The following is a 26,456-nucleotide window of genomic DNA, read 5'->3' as shown; positions in this document are numbered from 1 at the left end:
TGGTTTTCTGCTTAGGGCTCAGTCACTCTCACTTCAGTCACTTTTGGTTTTAGTAACTCTAAATGATTCCTTTTGCTCAAACTTTTCAGCCTTCCCTTAAATGAACAAAAATTTCTAGTACTGGCACTGTCCTTTAGTCTTACAACTGTTACATCCATTGTAGGAAGTACCACCTCCTTTCTTTTGCTCTGAAGCTATTGCTATTAACTGCAACTCTGGCTACCCTGTTTGTTGGTACTTTAGTGAATTTCTATCTTATATGCCCTTGGTTGTCTTTTTCACAGATGGTCTTTTTATTCAAGTTGTAGACTACTTTTGCCTTCACTGAAGCTATTTTTTCCAGATTCACGAGTAGGTTCCCTGGCACCAGAAGTCACAAGATTGCCTCAGAATCGTATCTTTGATGTTTTAAAGTATGTTTTAGGGCCTTGCAAGAGAAGCCTGAATGCATAAACTGAATACAATTGCTGCAATGAAGCCCCTGAACAGGGAAGGAGAGACATTTTGAGATGCATGAGCTACTGCATGCAACTCACTGGTGAGTTCCCAGAAGTTGTGGGGCTTCCCAGCACCTCAAACAACACTGAAGAAGAAAACAGCAGGCAGAGACATTTCCAGAAGATCTGGAGCCTCACTGCTGGACTTGGTGTCAGGATACCTAGTCATAGGTGTTACCTTTGGAGAAAGAGGGAGAAGGACTTGCTCTAGAACTAAGGATAAACACTGCTGCTCTGCCTTGGATTTTCCTAGAGTATAAAAGGGAGACCTCTGTTATCATCATCATTGTTTGAGCACTTGAGGAGGCTCTTGATTTGTTATCTGGGAAAAAATAAAGATGTTCCTGGTTATCTAACTACTATTAGTAGTTAATAGTACTGTCTAAGTACTATTTACTGTACCTAAATGCTCTAAGCTCTAAATTTTCATACATCAAAGTCTGTCTCAGCAAAGGATGCAGTGTCACACTGCACATTAACTCTATGGAGTCATGGCTTTCACTTAGGGTCTTAAGTTTTGGGGTGGGTTTTTTGTCTTTCTGTCACATCTGTGAATTTTACTTTAGTTCTATGGTATTTCAATAATATTTTGCACACAGTCTTTTTCGAGTGTGTGCCTTTGCATGCTTGAAACAGTTGACACGTCCATTAAAGACAGAGAATGACTGCAAAATTGCAAAGAATTTATTTCCATGAAACTTCAGGGATTTGTTGCTAAGTTTAGTCAGTGTACCTTTTAGGACTTGACCCTCAGTACTGGTTTTCATCCTTCTTTTTACCTGTCCTTTAGTATTTTGCTTTTCTCCTCAAAAATGACATATTAGTAGGAGGAAAAAAATCCCAAAATACTGTCTTTAATTCCTCCCTGTTTGTTGGGTTTTTTTTTTTTTTCCTGAAGACCAGTCTGTAGCCCTTCTGCCTTCTGCTTGCACAGTCCACTGAGCAATAACACAAGTTGTTTTTTATTCCCAAGTGGGAAGGCAGAGCTGGAACTCTGAGTCTTGCTGAGGTCTGAGAAAGAGGGTTTCTTTTATAACTTCCAGATGAAAACCTGCTACAATGAAATACAAAAGAGTTTTCAAATAGTGAGAATGAGGTTTCCCAGCTCTGTGCTGTGCTCTGCTGCTAATGCACAGCAGTTTTCCCAAAACAGAGCGCAACACTGGGTGGGGCTGAACTTTGTAATCCTGGGGTGGGGGTGTTTGTAGGAAGGAATACACAGGAATCCCTTTTCCCCTTGCTTTATGGCATGAATGAGGTTTTGCCTTTTAGGAAAGAAGCCACACACCTCTCCAGCTGGTTGGCAGCTTCTCTGCCTTTCTGCTGTAGAGCGTTAGCCCTGTAACAAGATCTTGCTGACCTACCTGGGGGACTGTGAATGCCAGACTGAGGCAAGAGAGCTGAGATTGTTGAACCTCGCCAGGCAAGAGCTGTGTGTCACAGCTCACGTTTCCTGGTGTGTGCATCATGCTAGGAAATGCTGCCTCTTTCTCCTTGTGTGAGCTTACTATAATAACAGACACATTGTTGGTGAACTAGAGAAGCTGGTAAGATTCTGTTTATCTAAATGTTGAAAGTCTAAGAGGTTGCTATTGTGGTAAATTCCTTGCAAGCTTTTGCAGTTCTAAACACATGACCCTCTGCTGTCTTTAACGTTGTGCTGCCATTGGCAGACTTTCCATTACATAATATTGACCCATATTTGTGATATGTGACATTTTTTGCTAAATGCTGTCAGGGATAATCTGTCACAGAATAAACTTTCTGATTATATGCTGAGACTGTCATTCTTTAGCACAAACATAACTTGTGCCTCAGACAATGATATTCCTTGTTAAGACAAGCAGAGTATAGTTCAGGTGAGGAAAATGCCATGAGAGCATTGTGTCCTCTTTAGGATTAAGTTCATTACCAAGTGGTTGCATGAAATCACATCTGGGAGTAATTTGAGCTTTAAAAAAATGTTGATCCCTTGCCCAGGTGATGGGAATAGTGATAGGCTGAAGGAAGCACCCAGTCTGAAGTGTGACTCTGCAAAATACTGTCTCAGGCAGGTCTAGCTTTGGAAAAGTGGAGCTATGGAAAAGGTTTCTCTGCTTTACACTTTCACTGAAGTCTGCTGGTATTTGGAGAGTTAATCAGTCTTTTCTTTAAAAAAAATTGTAACGATGTGGGGAAAGAAATAACTATAGCTCAGACACGGGTAATTGCTACAAGGTAGCTGAAAAATGAAAGGCCTTTGAGGAATGGGAACACCCCCAAAGCTGTCCAGTTTCAAAAAGCTATTCAAAACCCATCCATTCTTAAAAATCTGATTTCAGTTGCATAGAATAAGAAGTAGAGGAGAGAAAGGTGTATAAAATAGAGGCAGAGAGAATAATTTGGGAATTCTCCCAGTATTCAAGAACGGCGTCTGTTTCAAATGGACTTTACATAATGTCATAGCAAAGAAGTAACAAGATTATGTGAGCTGCTGAACTGTCTGCCACATTGGGGAAGGGAATGAATGTGGAACATAAGACTGAGAGACTAAATACACCATCTTCAGAGAAAGAAATTTTCCAGCCTTACGTAGGAGATGCCTGTCTGCTAAGAACAGTTGCAATATCAAGGAGAAAGGTTTTGCTTCTGTGCAGGGAATTAATGCTTGTCAGAGACAAAATTAAAACCTGATGAATGCAGTCTCACCCACTTTAATTTCTTCCCTTTCTGATTCTATATTTGTCCTCATTCTGTCTGTGCATTCATTCATATATTCCTCTCTCTTCCCACCTACCCATTGACTCATACTCTCCCTTCCTGTTATTACTTCCTTTTAATTTTCTCTTCCCTTAGGTTCCCTTCCCACTCATTCAATTTCTCCTCTGCCTGACCCCTCTGCACACATTTTCCATCATGATGAAAAACATAAGAGAAATTAAGTGCAGGAAAAAAAAATATGGGGGGGAGGGAATGGTGTAGCACAGTCCCAGAAGGGTGCTGAGCATTACCCTTTCTCCCCATGATGTACTATAGATTTTTGAAGGTGTCAGAGGAATCTAGGCTCCTAAAACCTATTCCTTGCTTCCAGGCTGCAGCACTTGGCAGTGGCTTCATGAAATGGACCACCAGAGTTCATTTTCTGAGATTTGTGTCTCTGGAAACCATCATAAAGAATGAAGGATCCCAAAGTCCAGTGTTAGTGGAATGACAGACATCTAGCTGTGCGTGGGGTTTGCTACTGTGCCACATCAGTGAGGACTGGGAGGACACTGGGTGGTCTTGGGACTGCAGAAAGAGAAATGGGAGCTTTAGGGACTCTCTGGAGTTGTTGTCCTGCAATGCTGACCAAGAAACATCACAGACTCAGTCTTGGTGGGAGCCTATGTGCAATGAACTTCTGCTCATCTGAGAAATCAAAGCAACCAGTGTTGATGTCTCATGATCAATGGCTAAATGGTGTCAATTTTGGTTTGGTGGAAAAACAAACTGGTGCCAGGAATGCTTGTTGTAATGTGTGGTAGGAAATGGGTTCAAACCACTTTGTCTGGAAACTGGTGATCCCATTCCAGCACACAGAGCTTGATTCCAAAGTCAGTCTTTGACCTGGAGAAAGCAGTGCACTCCTGCAGCCCCTGAGGCCCAGAGACTGCTCCTTTGATCAGACTGCAGGCCGTGGTGGAGAGGGAGCTGAGCTGTCACACCTGATGATGGCACAGTGCTGCACAAGTTTAATTTATTATCCTATTGCTCTTTAAATTTTCCCTTTTCTGGCTCCATTCTTGTTCCTGAGGCTGGGAAGTGATAAAGTACTTTTCAAAAAAACTTGATAGGAATAGCATCGCTACCATGTGGATTATTCCTCCTTCCCACAAAAAGGGCAGGTGGGAATTGTGAAGGGCAGATAGCCAGAAATGGCTCATTCCCATAACCTCTCCTACAATCAATAACCTTCTGTCAGCTTTCCTAGGTTATCAATCTAAACCGGCTAATATTTCTTTCTGCAAATTCTTGCATAATCGAAGGATCAGAGTGGACGGCAGAGCCCTTGCAGCTGGGTGTGATTGCACAGAGCGGTCATGGTGGCCTGTGCGCTTAGGGGAGGGGAAGTCGCTAACGGTGGCTTGGGGGTGGTTTTGCCTTGGGCGACTCTGTCGGGTTATGGAGTAACCTCGAAACAAACCACGCCGCGGCGGTGGGCAGCTGTGCTCGAGGTAGGCCGGCTGGAACCCGGACCGGCCATTCTCAGGGCCTGACCCAGAGGGGTTGGACTCCCCAGGAGCTCCCCGCGGAGGCGCGGCCGCGGTTACATAAGGAGCGGAGGGGGAAGGGACGGTTCCGAGGCGGCGGCCGCGGCCCCTTTAAACGCGGATCCCGGGGCGCGCCGGGCGCCCGCCTCGCTGCTGCCCCCTCCCCGGCTCGCTGCGGTGACAAATCCGCTCCTCGCCCGCCTCCTCCGCCGAGCGCTCGCAGCCGAGCCGGGCGGCGCCGGGAAGCGCTGCCGCGCGGCTCTGCACCGGAGCCGGCCAGCCCCAGCCCCAGCCCCCGGCCAAGCCACAGCAGGCAGCGGCGAGGGGCGCGATGGAGGCTCCGCGCCTGGCGCACACCATGAGCAGCCCCACGAGCCCTTGTGAGGAGGTGATCAAGAACCTCAGCCTGGAGGCGATTCAGCTCTGCGATAGGGACGGTAAGCCCGGGTTCGGCGCGGCTAATCCCTCAGACGTAAGATGCTGCTGCCCTCATGGATGCTAATGCAAATTAATCCGCGCGTCGTATGGTCCTTTGTTATCCCCCACGAATTTGTAGGTGCAAGTGTTCCCCACCCCTCCCGCCGCTGCCGCCACCCTCCTGCCATTGAGAACAAAAGAAGAAGAAAAAAGGTTGCACCTTGCTGGAGGGAAGGGAGGGAAAACCGCCGCTCCCTAAGCCGTGCCTGGCGTTGCGGTGCGGTTACCCCGGGCAAGCCTGATGCATAACCCTGCCCCTGCCAGGAATGGACGCTGAGGCTTGTTCTGGGAGAGGCAGCAACGAGAGCCAGAGCCCGAGCTGCAGAGAGTCCAGAGCTAGGGATGGGGTATTGGCCTCGGTGAGGTTTTGTCGTCCGCGGTCTCCAAAGTCCTTTGTATTACGGGGCAATTCCCGTGCTTCAGAGAGACGGGCTGGCGGTGCCGGCTGGCGTGGGCAAGCGGCCAGACTTGTTGCCGGTCCCTCGTGAGAGCCATGGGGCGGCGAGCGGCCGGAGCTTGGGGCTCGCAAGGTGGGGCGCGGGGGGACGCCGAGAGGGAGGCGGTTCAGCACCGCGGACAGCACCGAGCCGGCCGGCTGGGGTGAGCCGAGCCCCGCTCCCGCCGCGCTCCCGCCGCGCCGCGCCGCGCCTGCCGCCCGCACCGCCGCCACACCGCAGTGCCCTGGGGACAGCGGCTGGCCGCCCGGCCACCAGCCTCCTCCCCGGCAGCAACGTGAAGTTTGGCTTCACGGTAGCAGGTGCGAGTGTTAAAGGTTGTCTGTGTTGAAGCAAGCACATAAATGTCAGGTGGTGACGAGGGACAGCCAAAACAAGCGTACGTGCTCGAAGCGACGCTGAAGGCTGACTAGGGGAGAAGAGAGACATGTCGTTTGTACACAACTGTGACTGACAAAAGTACAGACTCACTGGCTGTCAAACAATGAACTAATATTTTTTCGTAGAGTGGCATATTATTTGTTCTCCTGTACCAGATAATTTCTATCTTGTCATTTCACATCGAATTATTAAAAATAATTTCTCATTTTTGAATGCAAAATGTGCTTTGGATAAGGAATTCATGTTACCTAGTAAATGTACCAAGGAATGGGGATACTGTATAAGTGATTGGTACGGCTGAATTAATGAAACTATTTCCTTGTGGTGAGTGTATTTTTGGAGCATAACTGTTTAATCTGATGTCTGTAGAAGGAGTCGGGCCAGTTTTCTGTGTTATTTTTTACAAATTGTGATTAAATACTTCCCTTTTTTAGAGGCAGACTCTAACATTTAAAAAAAGCTGAATTTTTGTAAGCTCTTTATTTTTCTTGTAATATTAAAAAAAAAAAAAAAGGCATTGAAAAGTCTCAGTTACTGTTTTTTATCAGTATCAGTTTTTTATCGGTATTATTTTTATAGATACATCAGAAATTCTTTGATTTTTTTCTTTTAATGTTGGAACTAAAATATATGCACTTCCATCCATTCATGCCTTACTCACAGTCACAGGAAACTGAACTATGTTTATATATATATATTTTTTTTTTTTGTTAAAACACTTTTTCACATATATTTCTTTTAAATAATAGTAGATAAAATTAAAAATACATTAATTATGCAATCCTTCATATCCGTGTACCTTAAGTAATTGTAGTGAAGTAGTCCATATTAATCATGACAAATTCTATTTGGATCAATATACAATAGTGGAGGACTGCTTGATTCCTATGGATTAATGCCATACAGACAAGCAAATGGAAAAATGTAGTATTTTTCATTTCAGTTCCTTTTTGATTAGACTTCACTAGAAAACAACAACTTTCCTGTAGATGTGGCTTTACAAACTAACCTTCATCAAGCAAGCTGCCATCCTCCAGGGCCATTGCTTCCTCAATATGTGGCTGAATTTCCAAAGAAGGTGCCTATATTGGGGATGGCAGAGAGACAACCCAGAGCCTCAGTTGGCACAGGGCTGCTCTTGAGCATATTCTGGTATTTCCTACAGGTGGCAGTTATGCATCAAAAAGCTTGTTTTAATGGAAACACAAAACAAGGAAGCAAAGGCTAAGGCATTAATCTTTGAGATAAGTGTACACACCACACATTTAGATCCCTGAGTGTGTACATGGGTACATTTGTATTATAAATACTAGCAATTTATTTTAGGATATCTTTGTTGAAGAGGGTGATGTTCTTAAGATGATTGGCATTACTGAAGTTCAACAAAGTCTTGTAATAAATAGCAATGTATTACACATAGTAAATTATAAATATGCTAGATTTTTGTATTCTGAAAATGTCCTTGGTCTTTAAGCTTCAGTAACTGTAAAGAAAGCCAGTGAAATCATAACATTATGATATGACAAATCCTGCAGTACACTTAGTTGGAATTGCAAGCTCTGCTGCAGTAAAAAGTAATGGAAAATTTATGTAGATAGCAAAATATTTTCCTTGTTTTCTAAGATGAGAGGATTAATATTGAGATGTTTTGTAGTCAGCAAACTGGGTTATACCTTCTGTGAAGGCACATACAGGAGCCACAAATCTAGAAACTGGAGTAAGCAATTTGTAATATCATGACAGTTCATCTATTTTGGATTTTTTTGGGTGTTTCTTTCAGTATTGTTTTTGCAGGAATTGTCATCTCTCTTAATCAAAGCAATTAAAAAACTTAAAAATGTTAAATAAGAGATAATAAATGTATGCACTTTGGAATTTTTTTAGATAAAAACTTCTGATAAGAATTGGTTGAAAGTGAATGCAACATTATAAAGCCATTTATGAGCTGTTATCTTCAAGGGCAGCTAGCATTATTTGCTCTTATTCTTTTACATGGGTCTAATAGCACAGCTCAGTTTGATGCACAGTCTCATGTAGTTCCTCAGAATTCTTTTGAACTCTGTGTATCGGAAAAAGTGTAGCATTTTTTATTTTTCTTTGCCATATTTGAACATTGTAGTCATATTTCTATAAGGCCAGGAGTGGTTTTTTAATCAGTGCTGAACATTCTGGCGACCTTTTTATAAAATTTGTATTAAACTTACCTGGGGATTAAAACTTTGAGTAGATGAATGGATGTCTTTTGTGTCATGACCACACCAATGCTATGGAAATATAGCTGATGTCAGAAAACCATAAGGCCTGGAAAAAAGCCAAGCTTTTCACAGGCTTGGAAGAACAGTCTTGGATGTCAGCAACTGAATTTCCTGAAGCTCCTCTGTGGCTGTGGGTCCCACCAGGCTGATAGCAGTGACACTGTCATCCACTCCCCCTGCCCTTGGTTAGCATAGGCTGAGGGAAAGCAGTAGACACCCATCAAAACAACACCTGTCCAAATGCAAAAAGGAGAAGATCAGAGAAACAAACCTTCAAAGAGGATGCTGGAACTTGGGGCACACAGATGAGGGAGCCAGGCAAGAAAACTGGCCCCAGAGGTACTAACAGACTAGAGGCAGTGGCTGGTCAAAGGCAGAAGAACAGGAAAGGCTTGCAAGATGGGGATTAGGTTAAATGGGAATTGGACAAAATAGCCCTGAATGAGAATGGGAAAAGAAGATAAAGGAGCAAGGAAGGCAGTGTAAGTTCAGTCAGCATGCCCAGGGAATTAAAGCTGGGGGGAAACAAAGTGAAGCCATGTTCACCCAGATTTAGATTAATTTGAAGAATGAGGAAATACAAGAGGATGGGTTATTGGGCAGTTTGAACCACAGAGCTCAGGAGTAAATGAGTGGAACTAGGACTTGCTGAGAAGAGACTGTGACTGAAAGGACAGCCTTAGGAATGAAGAACAGGACTTTTGAATTGTGTTGGGGAAGAAGAAGTAAGTGGGACAGAAAAAAGTTTAAGGAACAGGGCAGAAGAGGCTGTGCTTTGGTGTGACTGCCACAGAAGGGTCAGTGTGTATCAGTGCATGACATCTTCTAAAGCCACACACAATCCCAGGATGTCAAATTCTCCTTGTTCATTTGCCAGCAGAGAAGGGTACCGTGGAGTACTCAGAGTACTCAATGGCTGCTGCTGACTTCTGTGAAGGTAAGACTTTAAAAAAAAGGCTTTGAAGAGAACATCAACCATATAAAGTAACTTTCCTGTGCCTCAGTTTTCCATGTGTAAGATGGAAGCATATTGCTGCCTCCCCTCACAGCAATGTTTTCAAAATAAACTAATGAATGTTTGTTAATCAGACAGATGCTGTAGTAGCCTGGAAAACCCATGAGGTGCATGGAAAAACCCATGATGAAATTCGTAATTCTGTCTTCAGAGAAGAATATGAATAATGTGTGGCAAATAAGTCCTGGGACTACGTGCTGAACAAAAGCAAATAGCTGTTAAAAGAAAAATAGTTCATTATGTACGCACTATTCATTATGTGTGCTGAATGAATCAGAATTTATGTGGAAAAATTAGTACGTAATCATGCAGTTAAAGGCTATATCATAATCTAAACAAAGTCTCCAATTTAAGGTTGTTCAAGTATGCTTCATTCTGGTATTTTCTAACCATTGATGGCTTGAGCTATGCAATCTCACTAACGTGCTTTTGAACTTTTTTTCTGCCTTCATATATATGAAGATGGTATTTAGGCATCAGGATCAGAGCTGGAACTGGTGTCTTGGCCAGTTTCAATCAATTTCATCACCTTCCAAATACTTGGCACTGTCACAAATGTTTAGTCTACCAGGCTTGTATAAAAACATTACATCATATAAGATGTCATTTCTGGTTTATGTAAACAGCTTGCATCTTTGACTTTTCATGCTATTTGATCATGTCTCATGCTTTTCAGGAGTTTATTATCATGCTGGATTTATTGGAGGGTTTGGAAATATTTTTCTGGAGTTCATTAATTAGGCTTTTCATTGCCATATTGTGTACACATTCACCTTTCAAACAGAAGGGATAAAGTGGCATCATCCAGTCTCTGGATGCAATCTTCAAATCCCCTTTTTGGCATTATGGAGCAGTATCACTGCTATTCAGAAATGTCATCATGTAGGTCTGAGAGATGGGAAAAAATTGAATATCTAGGTAGACTCCCACATAAGGGACATCTGAAAGATCCAAATTTCACAGTAATTCTTAGTGTCCTGGATCTTTGTTGTTGAATAGTTATGTGGTTTTTTTTAAAAAAACCAAAAAACAATGACACTTCTAAGCACAGTTCACATTTTCTGTAGCCAGCATAACGGAGAAGTGCTTGTATTTGTGATATTTTGATAGGACACAAAATTCAGAGTTATGCATATTGATGGTTTGTTCCTCTTCCCTGGCTGCAAATTTGGAGATTTAAATTCACTCTCTTCAAAATGCAAACCATATCACTTTTCTAGGGTTTGAGTGTTGGAATGTCCAATCAAGAAATATATTTCTTCCATAAAATTATGTCTAACCTGGCTGAACTTGAACATTGTGATTTTTTGTTTTTTGTGACAAACAATAATGCTGCTTCAGATAGGAGTTAAAATCTAGTGCATCACTTCAAAAACTGTCTTTCTGCAAAGAAATATATTACTGTTTTAGCTTTACATTCTTGCCAGAGACTAAGATTTCACATATACTTCATTGTTAGAACAGAAAAATACTAAATGAAGCTGAGCAACAAGTCTTCATGAATGATCTTTAGAGTTGTTGAAGAGAAGAAAATTAATGATTTGCCTATGTCTTCCACTTCAGCAAGTATTTAATTCTGTCTTGTTTTATATCATAAGTAATGATGTCGCTAAGTAGCCAGGCTTTGCTGGAAACTGACTATTCAACATCCTGGTGTCAAGAAATGTAGTCATCCAAATTCTTCTTTTAAATTCATTAATTTTTAGGGTTATTTTCCTTCTTTCTTCCTTCTCATCCTCTTTTAGAGTTTTATGATGCCCAAATCTGTGTAATTGTTTATGAGCTGTTTTGTCTGGCAATGACCAAGATATATATTATTAGCTATTTATATTTTGCCTGCCATTCCATTTTCTGCCCCTTTTCATTCAATTATTCTTTACTGTAACTCTACGAGATCCTTATAAAGCTACTGAAATGCTTGATGTGTAATTATGTGATTCACCTACGGAGTCACTGTTCTTTCCCAGTGCTGATATTGCTGGGTTGAAACTCAAACATATAATAGAGCTTTTGTAGTTAATTTCTGGTCAATTTGATACTTAAAGCATTTTAATCATCATTGTCTCCTGTGTATGTTCCTTCTTCTTTGTGTTTGTTTCAGATTAGATTCCCAGATGCATTATTTTATTTATTCTGTAACAGAATCCATTGTAGCACTTCCTGCCTATGCTTCTAAGCTACCTTGTCCTTGCAGCTCCTTCTGGTTAGTGTTGTCTGCAGTACCAAAATGTGATCTCTCTTTAGGTCATTCACAAAGACAGAAAGCCTGGAACCAGCCACAGGCTTTGTGGTAGCCCAGTGGACACGTGAGCTCCTTAGTTGTTTTTCCATATGTCAGTCTCACCTCAGCCAGCCCTGGTTCAGCCCTGCAGATTAGTAGGAAAAATCATTTAGGGAAGAGAAATTCTAACCCCTCCAGCATCTAAGAAGCAGACCCCTAGAAGAAGAAGCCAAGTCCACCCCTCACTTAAAATTTCTTTTTTCTTCTGCAAATCTCAAAGACTAAACTGTTTTTATTGAGCAAGAGTTACCATTACTATCTAATTTGTCTCTTTCATCCTAAACCAGATTTTTCTAGTTTAATCTTAAATTAGATTATTCTCAGCCTACTAATCTGGTGGCTCTACCACCTCTTTTAAGAAGTGTTCTGAGCTCATGTTTCCAAATTCATGATTTACCCTGCCATTCTGCCCATATGATCTAGGTCAGAGTACACCCAGAAGGCCAATTCAGTCTTTCCAAAAGCTTTCCGGTGAGGTTCCTGGTCCCAGAGCTATAGCTTCTAGAACAGGCAGAATATCCCTTCTGTCATGTAAGGTGTGTTGAGGAGAGACTATCATATTCTTATTTTGATTTCTCTAGTATTCCATCATTGATTTTGAATGGGTGCCAGTCAGGCATTGTTGTGTTCTGTTGTCTTCAAAGCCTTGCTGAAGCCTGTCTTCCTGACCTTGGTTTTTTCATTCTAGGACTTCTCTGGCTGATTAGTTTTCCATTTTTTCCTCTAGAATCTAGAAAGATTTCCTTCTTTACCCATTCCTTGTAATTTCCTCCATCTTTTATTGTTCATGGCTTCTAAATAGCAGGTTTGAACACCCTGCATTTTCTGAATAACATAGTTCTCAGTCCCCTGTGTGCTGCTGAAGAAGTGGCAGTATCTTGCACCCTGACTGACTGAGGAGGTAATCTTTAAAAGTCCTCCCAGTCTGAGTTCTTCTTAGACTACTCAGGACAATAAGTACATCTTCTGTTCTGCCAGCATGCATGACCTTTCATGCTTTTTGTGACCTGAAGGCTATACCTAAATCTGGCTGAACACAGCCCACAGGTTTAAGCTATATCTTCTGTTCTCTTTTGACAGAATTTTTAAGCATTTTTCTTGCAGATCATTTTCTTCAAAAATTTGTAAACACATCTGGAGAAATAGTACTAACACTGCTAGTACAGGATATATGTGTAAAATATGTCGCTGCTATAGAAAAGTATGAAGACAGTGTTTAGGTAGTTGAAATTAAAGAAAACTCTGCTACAGGATTACTTTGTGTGATTTCCTCACTAGGATTTGTTCCACAGTGGATCATTCTTTATTTGACCTTGAAATTTTTTCCTTCAGCACAGAAGATTTGCTTAGAATTCATTGTAGCGTTTGTAACTGAATCAGTTTTCACAGTGGTGTTTGTAGTTGAATCATTAGTCAGTTTTGTTTTATTGTTCTCAGAGTGTTCTTGTTTTATTTCTGCTTGAATGAACAAGGTGTTTTGCCTGGACGTTTCCAAAAGCAATGATTAGCTGTACAGTTTTCATAACCTAACAAGAGTTTGTCTGAGTCTTGACATGTGTAGCTGCTGCCAAGAATGGGAAGCCTTAAAACTAGTTTGGTGTTGCTCTTTCATTCCTGCAGAGTAACAGGAAGTATTATATGAGTTGCAGTCTTATTTCCGAGTATGGAGTGGAGTCTGGAGTTTGTTTCTTCGATTTTGGAGAAAGTAATTCCCAGCTGGCAGCTCTAGGAGAAGCACAGTTGAAGGAATTGCCGTATTAATGGCAATTAATGTGCTTTGTATATCCAAGCACTCTTTTTGGGACAATTCTTCAGTTTGCAATGACCAGAAGCATCCCAAAAATTTCTTTCCTGAGCTATTCCATTGGCTTCAGTAAGACTTTGTGTAAAAAACAATTTGCATTCATAATGTGGCATGAGTAAGATCTTACTTACTGTGCTGTATTTTCCTAGGTTTTGGTGTGTGTGTTCTTTCCTATTTCATACAAATAGACATCATGTTTGGAATTTTTCTCTATAAATTGCAGTTTGTCTGGATTTAATCTGTCTTTTTTTAGAAGATAGATTTATATATTTGTTTATAAATTTAACCTGCATTTATAATCTGCATTTAACTTTTGGCCAGAAATAACGCTTTTAAAAGAGTATTCTGAGCATTTTATTACAATTCACTTCTATGTGTACTCATAGTTGAAAACATTTGACTTCAAAATAAGCAGGATAAAAAGATGTTAAAAGGCTCTTTCAGTCTTGGCCAGCTGTAAGTCCTAGTGTACAAGTATCCATGGAGTGACTCATGCTGTGTTGTTCTTTTTAATGCAACTTATGTAAAGGGAAATTATATGTGAGTTTATATAAAGGAAGGGATAAAATTAAAAGCAGGGCATGCAGCAGATCATATTTTTTAGTGCTACTAAGGTCCATCTTCCATGTGATGACATAAGGTAAATACTATGCATTTACACTTTCATTATGAACTTTATGTGGGTAACAATATAAATGTTGAGTAATAAGCATGTGACTTTCAGAGCACTAATGCTTCTGATGAACTTCTAGCCTTTACACTTCCAGTATAATTCCAAGACATATCTCTAATCACAGGAACTGAAAATCCCCTCAGACTGCTCACAGATTCCAGTAGATCACAGGGAAGTTATGGCCCTCTTGTGTGGAACATACTGGAATTTTAGGCAGTGTTACCTGTGCTCTGATGACATAGCTACCACCTTACTGAAAGGACAGGTTTGGGTCGTAAGACTCTTTATTTATTGTGATTGTCATTGTGGCTTGCCATTTATTGTGATTGTCTCACCTCTGCCCATGTGTAGAGGTTGCTTTCTTTCCCCTGTAGATAGAGGCACCTGAAACTCTGGGTACAATTCTTTATTTCCTCTGTATGTGAACAGCTCTGTGCCATGCTTTGGGACCCTGACACAAAGAATATGTCACTTCTCTTTGTCACTGTTTAGGTACCATGGAGTTCTTAAATCATACTTGATATCCGGGGATCTGATTAGACCACTCTTTAGAGCATGAGAGTTTAATGTCAGGTTTTGTGACACATCAGGTAGCCAGGTGGCCCAGCATGACTTGTGTGGTAGGAATGTATCTATTTGTACTCTGGACAAGTGCAGGGAAGACAGAACCATGATCTCCATGTATAGTGGTTCTCCTTTTTTCTATTTTCGTATATTCTGTAATTCTTAGCTGTCTTCTGTGTTGCTTCCTTGAGCAGACCATCAGGGAGGCTCCTAGGCTGCCTGGTGGGGCTGCCAGCCCTAGTGCAAGTGTGCAGTGCTGGAGATGGAAGCCAAAGAGGGGAACTAAATCCAGTCTATCTCAGTATTCTATTAGATTAGCTCATATATTAGGGAATGGGAACTGGAAAGCATTCCTTGAGATGCTTTTAAATGCTGTAAATCCAAAAGGTGAAAAACTAATCTAAATATGAATTCTTTTTAAGTACCATATCCAAGGGCCCTTGTTTGGCATTGTGATTTTGTAGAAGGTTATGCAGCTATTCCTCTATAGTTAATCATTTTTTGTCTTGTCATGATCATGATTGGTGCCATTGTTGCTGTCCAATGGCTGTTGATAGCCTGCATAATAATTATTGCAGAAAAATTTGTAATGGGAACTATTGCAAGTATCAGCAAGCACACTGAGCAGTGCTTTTTTTTAAAAAAGCAATTTGAGAATTATTGAGGACCATGGATTTGAATCTGATATTTTTAGAATTTTTGTAGGTTTCTTTTAACTTAATTACATCAAAACTTCACTTTGAGTTTTTTCCTCTTCATTAGACAATTTTCATTACATAACCTACAGGAGAGTTCTGTCACAAATGCCATCAGGCAGGAATCTGATGAGCTACAGCTGAGACTTTTAATAAATATGCACGGTCAGTATGCTATACCATATCTGAGTGAGGGTGAATTCCAACGTTGTGAAGACTGTTGAAAGATTTCTTTTGTCTACAATATTCATAACTGTGTCATCTTTATGTTCTAGTAACACTAAAAAGCTTGACCTCATTGTAGCCTTCCTCTTGATAAGGAGTGTTTAGCAGGATCCTCTCATTTCTGCACACTTCCCTGCCTTAAAGAAACTGACAGCACCTAAATTATCTGTGAGCTCTCTGCTCTTGTCAGAGGTTCAAAAGTTAGGAGCAGTCAACCAGTGGCAGACCTACATCTAGATGTAGGCCTTGACAATATTTTTTTTTTTTTTCCCTAGGAAAGCAGCTAAAAATGAAACAAAACAGAACAACTCCTGCCAAAAAAAAAGGACTCTCAAAACCGCTATATCCTTTATTTGTCAGGGCCTGAGAGAAAGTCTGAAACAGGCATACAACTCTGAAACATACATGCAATTTAAATGTAAAATAAAACAGTGCAAGTTACAAAGTAGAATTTCCTGAACTGTTGTGAATATGTAATACATTTCAAATCACAGCTAAAAAGCACAAACTGGTGTAAACCAGAGCCAAATCCCGTTCCTTACAAGAGATGTGTGCGAAAAGCACACAGCAATTGCCAGTGTGCCGAAGTAAAGAAATGCTCATTCATGCTGCAGACTGCCAGGGTATCCAGAGAGTTACAAAAGCCCCCTCATGCTGGGCGCCCTACTTTCTCAAGGAAAATGCTTAGTAAAACTGTGTTCCCCAGCCTTGAGTTGTCTCTGCTGCCCTTCAAGTGGTGAGTTTTGCCTTTCTATCTGGGCTTCCCTTTGTTGAAAGGAAATGGATTTTAAATGAAAAAATCCTTGTGTGATCAAGGCACTTGCAGTTTCAGGCAAGCTGGCAGGTCACATTAAAGCTCATGTGAATGCAAAGCTGCCTCATCTTGCTAGATTTGAACTCACATGACTTAACTTGAAGTAGAGAACACATTTTTGGTTTAGATGAAGACACAGCTGCAATAAATGGCACAAGTTGTTGCCAGCCAAAGAATGAGGTACACTGGTATGAATGAGGTTCACAGTAATAAACTAAAATGGAAGTGTTTGTCTCTCTCCTTTGTTTAGTGACATGTGGAAGCACAAATCATGGAAGGCCACTCACTTCTGTAATACACAATATTAAAAGCAGTGGAAAACTAAAGGCAATGCTTTGCCTCAATTATACTGTTAGATGAAGAGCACTGGAGCAATTAGGCCAGTGACCCAGAGCAGTGTAACTTGGATCGGAATCTGGCCCCAAGCAACTTGTCTGGGGTCATACAGTCAGTGCCTTCATCTATGAGATCTGTTTTCCTTTGTTGTTAGTCCTGGAGACATAGGCAGTTCCACAGTCTCGGACACAGCTGTACATTTTATTCACCAGAAGAGACAATCCTCATGCCATTAAAAGCTTTGTATCCTTCATTGCTCCAAAATCTGCTCCTTTAGGAATCAACAGGGTGGGAGTCTGCTGAAAAATTTTACTCACAGTTTTCAGCAGAACAGCACTGAGATAACATCCTTACAAAAATACACCACAAAATGGGTCTGAGTGCAGTCTGAAATATGGTCAGATTTTCACACTAGATAGATAATAATAGAGACCTGATAACACAGACTTCTGCTAAATTAATGAAGTGCATGTGATAGGTTGATCTGGGAGAGATTTTATAGTAGTTTCTGACATACTTGCATTCCAAGTCTGAAATTCTGTATAACTGAAGGTATGCATTATACTCAAATTCTAGTGTATGTAAGGGCTGTAAAGTTCATTTTAATTTTAAATGGCATTTAAATTAAGCAAGATGGTGGTTTAGAGGCTTTTACATCCCTTGTTACCTTCTTTCCCTTTCAGCAACTGAGAAATGCACATTTTAATTAAAATTTGTTTTTCAAATGTATCTTGCAGCCAACACATGCTGAGAAGAGCCACTTACCACCCATGTATCGCAGGCTTGCTGTGCTGAACAAAATGGGAGTGTTTAATTAGGAGTAAATACTGTGGTGGCTTAGTGTTTGTGGCCTGAGATAATGTCCTTTTTGATTTCAAGAAGAGAGAATTGCCCTTGCCTGGCTCTGATGGCTGAGCCATGAAAACCAGTGGTTTGCCAGTAGGAGCTGTAGTGCAGCTGGTGCAGTTTCTGCCACACTGCAACTCTCATTTCACAGAAGGTTGCAGAGAAGCTTGTTTAGCTTTGCATGGCAAGGTACAGTAAAGCCTGAAGCCATGTTTAGTAAAAACAGTCTGAGAACTTTGGAGGGAACCGGATGTAAATGGTTTTGCTTACAGAAGTCACTCAGTGGACAGGATGAGGAACAAGATGCTGATGATGGTGGTGACATTTACACTCAGTCTTAGCTTATCTGGCCAATTCAGTTTGTTTGGTTTTGGTATTCATGGGTCATAAAAGGAGATTCTCAGCTCTCTGCCCAGGGATTTGGTCATTCCTTAGACCATAGGAGGGTCAATGGATCTCAACAGATCTTCATATCTTAGATACCGGGGAGGGTAGACATGATAGCATGGATGGAAGTCTAATCTTCTAGCCTAAGTAGGTTCTCAGTCTTACAGTTTTCCTGGTGCTTAGTGAAAAATATGGACCTACGTGGTTGTTTACAACCTTTCAGTTGCATATTTTCATCTGAAAATTAAAGTCATCCTTTTTCATACTTTCCCCATTTATTTTTAATGCATTGAAAACTAAATTTTATGTGAAGCTGTGTGTATTCATCTTAGCATATTACTGTGTTAACACTCAACTTACTTGTAATAAAATTGCAAAAAGAAAAGAGGAAAAATTCAGTAGCGATGGCCCAACCATGAGGGACACCGAGTACTTTAAACTTACTCTAAAGGCATAGAGACATGCAGTTTTCTTACAAATATTCTTCAAAAAATATCTATAAGGATTAAGAGGAACTCAGAAAAGGTAATTAGATCAACAGTGACTTGCATCTGTTTCCATTTCAGTACTCAGTCTAGGAGATTGGCTGCTATTGACATTCTGAAAATGTGGTTTAGTTTTGAATGAGTAAGGTATAAATATTAAATACTTCCAAGATGTCAGGATATCAAATAAGAATTAAATCTCAGTGAAAGATTAAGGTCAGCCTTTCCAATTTGGCCATTGATCTGATTTGCAGTCAGGATTTGTGTTACGCTTTGGGTTTGTGAAATTTGGGTACATAGTTGCAGTCTTGTTTTCAAAAGTTCTTGAGTAACTCTGCTTAGATTTAGAAAATCTCATTGATTTCAATGAGACTTTTCCAAATCGTTTAGGTATTTGTGAATATGTTACTAATTGTTACTTAAAATTTTGTTTCAAGTAAAGATATGTCAAAAAACAAAGGAAGAATTGGCACTGGTTTAGACCATTTGGCTGATAACAACAGAGGACAATGTACAGTGATATATCTGAATTTTCTGTATGGTAATAGCAAGAGAGGAAACAATTATTTTAAGGAATTAGTTTAATGATACACTTAAATGCACAATTTATTTAAAATTAATTAAATGAGTTATTAAATAATTTATCTATAATTGCAGTTACCAAGTTGTAAATTTATCTACATTCAAGCTTAACTGGTCCTGAGATATTTGATCCTATCAGTGCTTTCAGAAAAAAAATATTGTGGGGATAAATGATGTATTTGACACAGAAATTCAGATAAATTATTCTTGAAAAGTTTATCCCTTTAAAAGTATCAGACCAAAGATTATTTTTGAGTCAGTGACATGTAGATTTCTTTTCTAAGGAGTTCAGAAATTTGCTGCAGTGTAAAACATACTTTTTATCCCCATGTTTTTTCTTTTTTCTCTGGTAGAAATCTTGCAAATTGCTGTTGCATCATGAGAATCAATTGAATTGACAAATGTAATTTAGGAAATAACTATAAAGGGTGACTTCAGCTAGCTCAGCTTCTGTGACCTCCCTCTCTAGTTTCTGAAGAGAATTAGATTCCTCCAGGGCAAAGTTAAATGTGACAGCTACCTGTAGGTACTCAGATTATCCAGTCTAGGAAACTGCCTCTCTTCACTGGATGCAAAGTGAGCCTGAGGAGACCCACTGCCCAAAGACGATGGTTTTTTTATGACAAAAATGGTCAGTATTTTTGCCTTTCTCAGCATAGTAAAAGTATTAGTGGTTGCCACAGTAGTCTGGAAAATCCATATCTATATACATATATATATATACATATATATATATACACACACACATATATATTTATATATCTATATAAATTCATATATATATTTCATGTGCATCATATGAAAATTGTACATAAACATCATTGCAAGTCATAGGCATAAAATCTTTTGGAGAGTAGCCTTGGCTTTTGGATCCATTTGGATGCATATTTTGTATCAAAATTATTCCAGGTGTAATTCAAGATATCTATGGTCTTATCACATGGATGAATGTTATTGGTTCTTTTCTTGTTACTGTTTCTGCTGTCATTTTTAAGAAATATTTGGGTTTTATTATTAACTTATAAGGAACACATATGGCCCAACAAATCCACTGTCGAAAATCTGGGATCTATACCAAAATGAAATTATAGTAACCTTCTCTGTAAAGATACATTTAATTTCCTATTGAACATATTGTTACATGCCGCAAACCAAAGCCCTTCAGTTCTGATAGCATAATCACGTTCCAAACTCTACCGCGACACCTCTGCTTGCCGCTGCTAGCAGTCAGGTTTGCCACATGTGCTCTGTGTATTGCCCCTGGTGTTGGTGGAACACACACGTTTGAGGAAACCAAGCCCCTGAAGTCCCATCTGCTTTTGTTCAAGGGCAAAGAGCATCTGGGCCGAGTCGGTGCTGGGGCGCGTGGCCCAGCTCGCAGGCCGTGCGGGTCCCCCGGCTGCTGTGCTGCACCTCCGGCCAGGAGAAGTGGCAGAGCCTGCAGAATGAGGCTTCAGGCCCCTGGTGACTGAGAAACCAGGCTTGGTGAGAGCAGGACCTGGCAACTGGGAACTGGGAGCCCGCACATCTCTCGCTGGCAGTGGCAGGAGTGAGGGATTGGGCTGCTGCTGATCTGAATCACGGCACCACTTGTGGAGTACATTCATCCTCCGTGTGAGAAGGAGGAAGAATCAAGTCCTTTGTAAGGGGCTGAGACAAATTTTTCAGCACAGAAACCAGGCAATCCGGAGATTGCTCAGCACTTTGTTTATGTGGGCAGTCTTTGGGGGGCATTCTCAGCTGAAGAAGATGCCTGTACTGAAGGCACATTTGTAATCACAGAGTCCAGTTGTGTTCTCTTTGGTTTGCATGTGGAATATTCCTGCTGAAGTCAATGTCCTAGATTAGCGGGAAACCATTTAAGCTGTTAAAACCAAATAATAAAAGAATCTGAATGCATATGAATGTTTCAAAACCACTCAGTAAATACACATATACATGTTATAGTTAAGTAATGACTTATTTTTTAAACAGTTTTTTAAAAATTTTGGATATAATGCACATTTCTTACTAGAAAATGCACAACGGTAGTATCAGACAACGGGGAGGAAATGAGAAGGTTTAGAGGGGCTTATCCCTCTAACAGGATTTCTAGGGTCAAGCATTCTCTCTTTATCTAATTTAGGAATTAGTTTTACAAGGATACTTACTTAGAAAATATTCCTAAATATGCTTATATAAGTATAAAAAATCTCTGTTGGGAGATAGCTTACAAAGATTCTGGGGGAGAGGAGAGAGAGAGATACTTAAAAATCTGAGACTCTTCACTCAATTTTTGTCCATGAAAAGAGGCACAAATGAAACATAAACGTTAGTTCTGTGGTTACGGATAAAGAGCTGAGCTTTGAAATAAAACAACTATCCTAGACAAGTGCACTTAGATAGTCTAACAAATAACAGCCTCGATTTAATAATTTTTTGAGTGTTGTTGCATTTGTGTTTCCTTTGTGTGATTTCACTGGCTCTCTTGAACAAGGTATTGCTGTGAACATTGAAATGTTGGTATTCAGGTTAATTATTTGCTTGGTGGGGACATATTGTCCTGGCTCTGTAAAACAATTCTATATAGGCAGCAGTTGGACAGGGAGCCATTCATTCCAGAGCACAGGGGAAAAATATGAGACTGTATTTTTGCTTAGTAAAATTTAAAGTAGCAGCTAATATGTAATTTCCTGGTACTTTCCTGTCATTTTTGATGGTTATAGAGAATGAAGTTTTCTCCCTTCTACTGAATTTTTGAGGAAATTAAATACCTTCTCAGTAAATTGGAGAATTCAGTCTCAATTACAGCACTTAAATATTGTCAGTCTATATCAGATTTCTGTAATTACAATATTTTACCTTTATTGATCTGATATATAACCTATCAGCTGAATTATCAAGACAAGAAAAGGCAGAAACTTTTGTATTTCAGCAGGTGTAAGGGTTTCTCTGTTCATGTTATGGGAGTACCTGTTTGTAAATGAGTTGTTCTCTGTTGTTAGCATCCATGTCTAATACCAGGATTTCTTATGTCATGGTACCTGTGTGCTCTTAAGACACTGATCCCCTCTCATCAAACATTCCTACTTCAAAATACCATAGCTGATATCTCTCGTTGTATTGAAAATGTTACCTTGAGAAAACCATATTCTGATTTCCCTTAGTGCATGCATTTTAAAATCTGAATAAGGTGAGATTTTTTTAAAAATTGTGATTCATATTATAAAATTCTGTTTGGCTTTTAGTGTGTTTATTATATGTGCTGTTGGTAGTTGTATATATATAAACCTGATCTTTTCAGGGTCTCAGAAATTGCTTCTCATCTCCATCTACACATATTTTACTTTTCAGACATCTTCCCAGAATGTATGAAGAATCTAGCATTAGCTTTTAATTTTGTACTTTGTGAGTACAGTCTTGCCTTGCTTATTTCTGGCTCATGAACCTGAGTCACGTTTCTCTCATCACATTCCTAGGTTTTCATGGAGCTGACACCTCACAGAACTAACTGCAGGAGTTAATGTCTTGTGTGTATTCCCAGAGACAATACACCCAGCACTTGGAGCACCCTCTCCTGTATGACAGCAGCCCTGATGAGTGGAATTACATCAGTGTAGGGGGATATTGACACAGAAGTGGCATCACCACAGTCCCACTGACTTTCCTCTCAGTTTCTGGTTGTGGGATATCGCCAGGGCTTCCCCATGCTTTTGTCTTTCCCAATTCATTAAGTGGCTTCTGGATGTCTCACCCACTATAAAAAAATTGCAGCAACCTGGAGGCTGCTTTGAGGTGCTTGAGTGCAGACAGACATGGTTTGGGTGAACAGAACAATCACTGCTGGGCTTTCTGGGCTTTCTTTTTTGTAGCAAACTTTCAGTCCTGGGAGAAAGGCCAGTGTTAGATATGGAGGTTCTTCAGGAGCTTGGCATTTTAGGTGTGCTTAGTTTTCTTTGTTGTCTTTACACTACCCCTAAATATGTGTGTTGTGTCACCTAGTTTTCTGTCTAACCACTACCCTACCCCCAACCCCAGCACCATGGGTTTCCAGATCACAAAGATGTAGGAGCAGCAATGTTGGGGCCCTGCCAGGATGGCCTTTTCCAGCCCCAGTTTTCCTGAAGATGTAGGCTCATTGACTCTTTCGGGCCTAGCCCCTACACTAACCCTAAAAATTTCCTGGAGATTTTCTGCTTGATGTTTACTTAAAGCTGTTTATTCACTTCAAAAGCAAAGAAATTAAAAAATATAGGAGTGAAGATATCTGAAGATGTGTGCCAAATATTAATACCAAGAAATGCAGAGAAAATGATACCTACTTCAGAAGCGCTTTTGCTCTTTGCCATTGGTGTTCTCCAAAATGATTCCTTCTCTCTGTTACTTCTTGTCAATGGTCATTACTGCTTTGCACGTGTCCTGAGGCTTAAACCACCTTGGCTGTTTGTAATACGACTTAGACCCTGGGTATAGAATACAGAAGCTCATTTTTAGGCAAATAATTTGCACATTAAGGTATTGTGGATTTATAGCTTGGATTTCTTGGCTGCATGTCTGTTCAGGATGTTATACAGTCTGCTGGGGTCTCAGTCTGTCTAGCTCTCCAGCTCTGAAAACCTCAGCAGCCATGCTGCATCTTCTGCTTAAACACAGAGCCTTGCTTTTGGAAGAGCCAATCATACAAAGCCTTTTCAGTGTACCTGGCAGAGCTTTCAGTCATCTTTCAAATACAAATTGCTTGCAAAAGAAAGCAGTGCCATTTTCTCCTTGCTGGCTTTCTGAAATGTCATGTTGGGAAAAGCACTTACCACGTCTTTCATAAGAGAAAGCTTTCAGTAATGACTGGTATTTCTAAGTCTGTTGCAGCCAGTGCAGCTGTTGAAAATGTCATTGTGTATGGCACAAATAGGGGGGCATTTTGAGCAAGACCGTGCACTAACTGATTTTGGTATTAGTTAAAAAAGGGAAAAAAAAAAAAAAAAAGGCAATAGAATGTTTGAAGAACAGATAACCTTTTGGATGTAAATGCATAAAATAGAACAAAAATAGAAAAATAGTTGTATTAGTTTTTGAAGTCAGTAAAAATACATTATTCACAATACTAGCTGGAGATCTATGAATTTTGCAGACTCTGTGATTGAATTTCATGTATCTATGAGTAGAATTTTGAACAATCAGGCCCACAGTAATATTCCTGCATCGAAGTGCTGAAATAATTCTTTGGCAGAGTATGTTGAGTGGCTGAAATGTTCCTAATGTTTTACAAGTAAAATTTTTACTTTTACTACTGCCCACCTGAACCTCTGAGTTCATTTTTTTATCTTTTTTTACCAGTTATGATGAAAATATAAATACTATATTTTTCTATAATTAGATGTGACTATGAATAATTCTGACAAAGCAATGCCTCACACCCCTGCATGAGTTTCCCATCTTCATCTGGGCAGAATTTAGGAGCTTTCCTCTTTTTCTTATAGAGACATTAGCTTTTTGTGTTCTCCTTTGGTTCTATCTGTCCTTATCTATGTTCAATTTTCATTTGTTTCTCTCTTCTGTTTCTTTACTTCTTCTCTTACATCATATAGAATTTTTCCTTTTTTACCCAGTATTTTTTCTCAGCTACCTGGTTTTGTTCAATTTGTCCACTTTTGACTTGGGTCTTATGTAAGTGCAAGAACACCTAACGTTTCTGAGTTCTAATGTTCACGGAACACTGAACTATAAAGTTGCCTTGGGAACTAAGGGAAGACCTAAATTTAGAACCAGTGATTTTTTGGGGGGTCAATGGTCATTTGTCCATCTCCCATATGCACTTAGAAAATAACTTCCCAAGAAAACTGCACATTCTCAGCTGGGAAAACGGAAAGAATAAAGAACAGAAAATGAAGTTTGCTCGTGTTTCCCTTTTGCTGTGACTCATCAAAGTGGTAATTGTTTCATTTCGAAGGAGTTGCTTTTTAAAATATATATATATGTCCATATGTATCCACCATCTATAAACCTTGCAGAGATTGGCTGTGCTTCATGCTTAAAAAATTATTTAAGGATGGATATGAATTCTGCTTGTGTTTATGTTGCTGACAGATATTGATAGGGCCATTATGTTAACTGTGGGCATTGCTGGCTTCTTAACTGAACCTCAGAGCACTTGATAGCTTCAGATGGTTTGTCCTGTCAGCCTGCAAACACCGTGGTGATGCCAGACACTCTGTGTGCCCTGCTATTCTGTGCACCATATTATTAGTGCTTATTCACCCGAGGAGTTTTATCCCTGTCCAATGCTTTCCATCTCTGGCATCCAGACTTGCATAACTGTACCCCACTGGCTCCTGAGGAGCCCCTCTGAGCCTTTGTGGAAGGCTGTTCAGGGATGTGCTTGTACTGGAGCACACAAAACAGTGATCAAATGAGTCCTTCACTGAACGAATCGTGCTTATTTTCTATGCAGGGAATAAATCACAAGATAGTGGGATTGCAGAGATGGAGGAGCTTCCAGTCCCACACAACATCAAAATAAGTAACATCACATGTGATTCCTTCAAGATTTCTTGGGACATGGATTCTAAATCCAAGGATCGCATTACTCATTATTTCATCGATCTCAACAAGAAGGAAAACAAGAATTCCAACAAATTCAAACACAAGGTAATTTTAATTTAAAAATCAAGGCACAAATACTTGATTTTAAACAGATGAATCTCTGTGTTTTATTAACCTTTCAAAGCCAGGCCATGGGAAACAGGAATTTGATATCCAGAAAAGGTGGGTTTTGATTAATCTCATGGAATTTTGGTTTACTCAAAGTACCTTCTCTGCCTTCAGCCTATGTGCATGTACACACAAATACATTTGTTCCACAGAGAACTGCACATTACATTTTCTGTTCCATTTAAAAGCACTTTTGGAACCTCTATAATGTAGTGCAAGACTGCCATTTTTATTCCTGACTAGTTCTTTATCATTATTTACAAAATGTGTGTATTCTCTGCCTGTCCTTGTTCAGTGACAGACTCCTGAGAGCAGCACATATCAGTTCAACAGAAGAGCCACGAATTCTAATGCACTTCAGGAAATCTTCCAGCAATTTCAGTTTGCGGCACTCAGCACTGTGACCTGAATATTCATCTGGCCTCTTTCCTCAAGCCTCTGGTGCAGGAACATATTGAACATATTGCAGGACATGTACTTACCAAATCCAGCAAAATTTGCTTTGACCTCAGAACAGTTGAAATACTGAGATGTCTAGAGAAACATGGAATGAGATAGAACATTTTTCAAATTTAAAAATAATGTTGGCATTATCTAAAATATAAGGTTTGCCAAGACACAAATAACTGTCCAAACAAATGTAAGGGCTGTAATTATCTCAGCACCTAAATAACTGCTGGTTTCTAAGCCAGTGGGATAAACAGAAAATATTCCCACCAATTTCTCTGAGGCTTTTTATTATGAGAGTATTTTCCATGAGATTTCTGT

The 26,456-nt window shown here is 40.1% G+C and overlaps 2 protein-coding genes across 5 annotated transcripts in view; one reads left to right on the top strand and one right to left on the bottom strand.

Annotated features, from left to right (window-relative positions):
* The first annotated feature begins 4,867 nt into the window (after positions 1-4,867).
* Positions 4,868-26,456, top strand: part of PHYHIPL (phytanoyl-CoA 2-hydroxylase interacting protein like) — a 31,593-nt gene continuing 10,004 nt past the window's right edge. The window contains exons 1-2 of one of the 4 annotated variants that reach the window (XM_058840890.1): positions 4,868-5,163; positions 25,429-25,625. In XM_058840890.1, the coding sequence (XP_058696873.1) occupies positions 5,058-5,163; positions 25,429-25,625 (303 nt within the window). In that variant the 5' untranslated portion in view covers positions 4,868-5,057. Of the gene's footprint in view, positions 5,164-5,843; positions 5,961-9,126; positions 9,232-13,369; positions 13,464-25,428; positions 25,626-26,456 lie in introns of those variants that run through there. The other 3 variants (XM_058840894.1, XM_058840893.1, XM_058840891.1) reach the window with 3 other exon arrangements.
* FAM13C (family with sequence similarity 13 member C) overlaps positions 23,343-26,456 on the bottom strand; it is a 139,553-nt gene continuing 136,439 nt past the window's right edge. Inside the window, exon 23 of the mRNA XM_058840884.1 lies at positions 23,343-23,443. Coding sequence (XP_058696867.1) covers positions 23,361-23,443 — 83 coding nt within the window. The 3' untranslated portion in view covers positions 23,343-23,360. The remainder of the gene's footprint in view (positions 23,444-26,456) is intronic.

Source organism: Poecile atricapillus, chromosome 6 (genome assembly GCF_030490865.1).
Source record: "Poecile atricapillus isolate bPoeAtr1 chromosome 6, bPoeAtr1.hap1, whole genome shotgun sequence".
Taxonomy (NCBI): domain Eukaryota; kingdom Metazoa; phylum Chordata; class Aves; order Passeriformes; family Paridae; genus Poecile; species Poecile atricapillus.
Note: the sequence above shows the minus strand (reverse complement) of the source record. Positions and strands in the feature narration are given on the sequence as shown.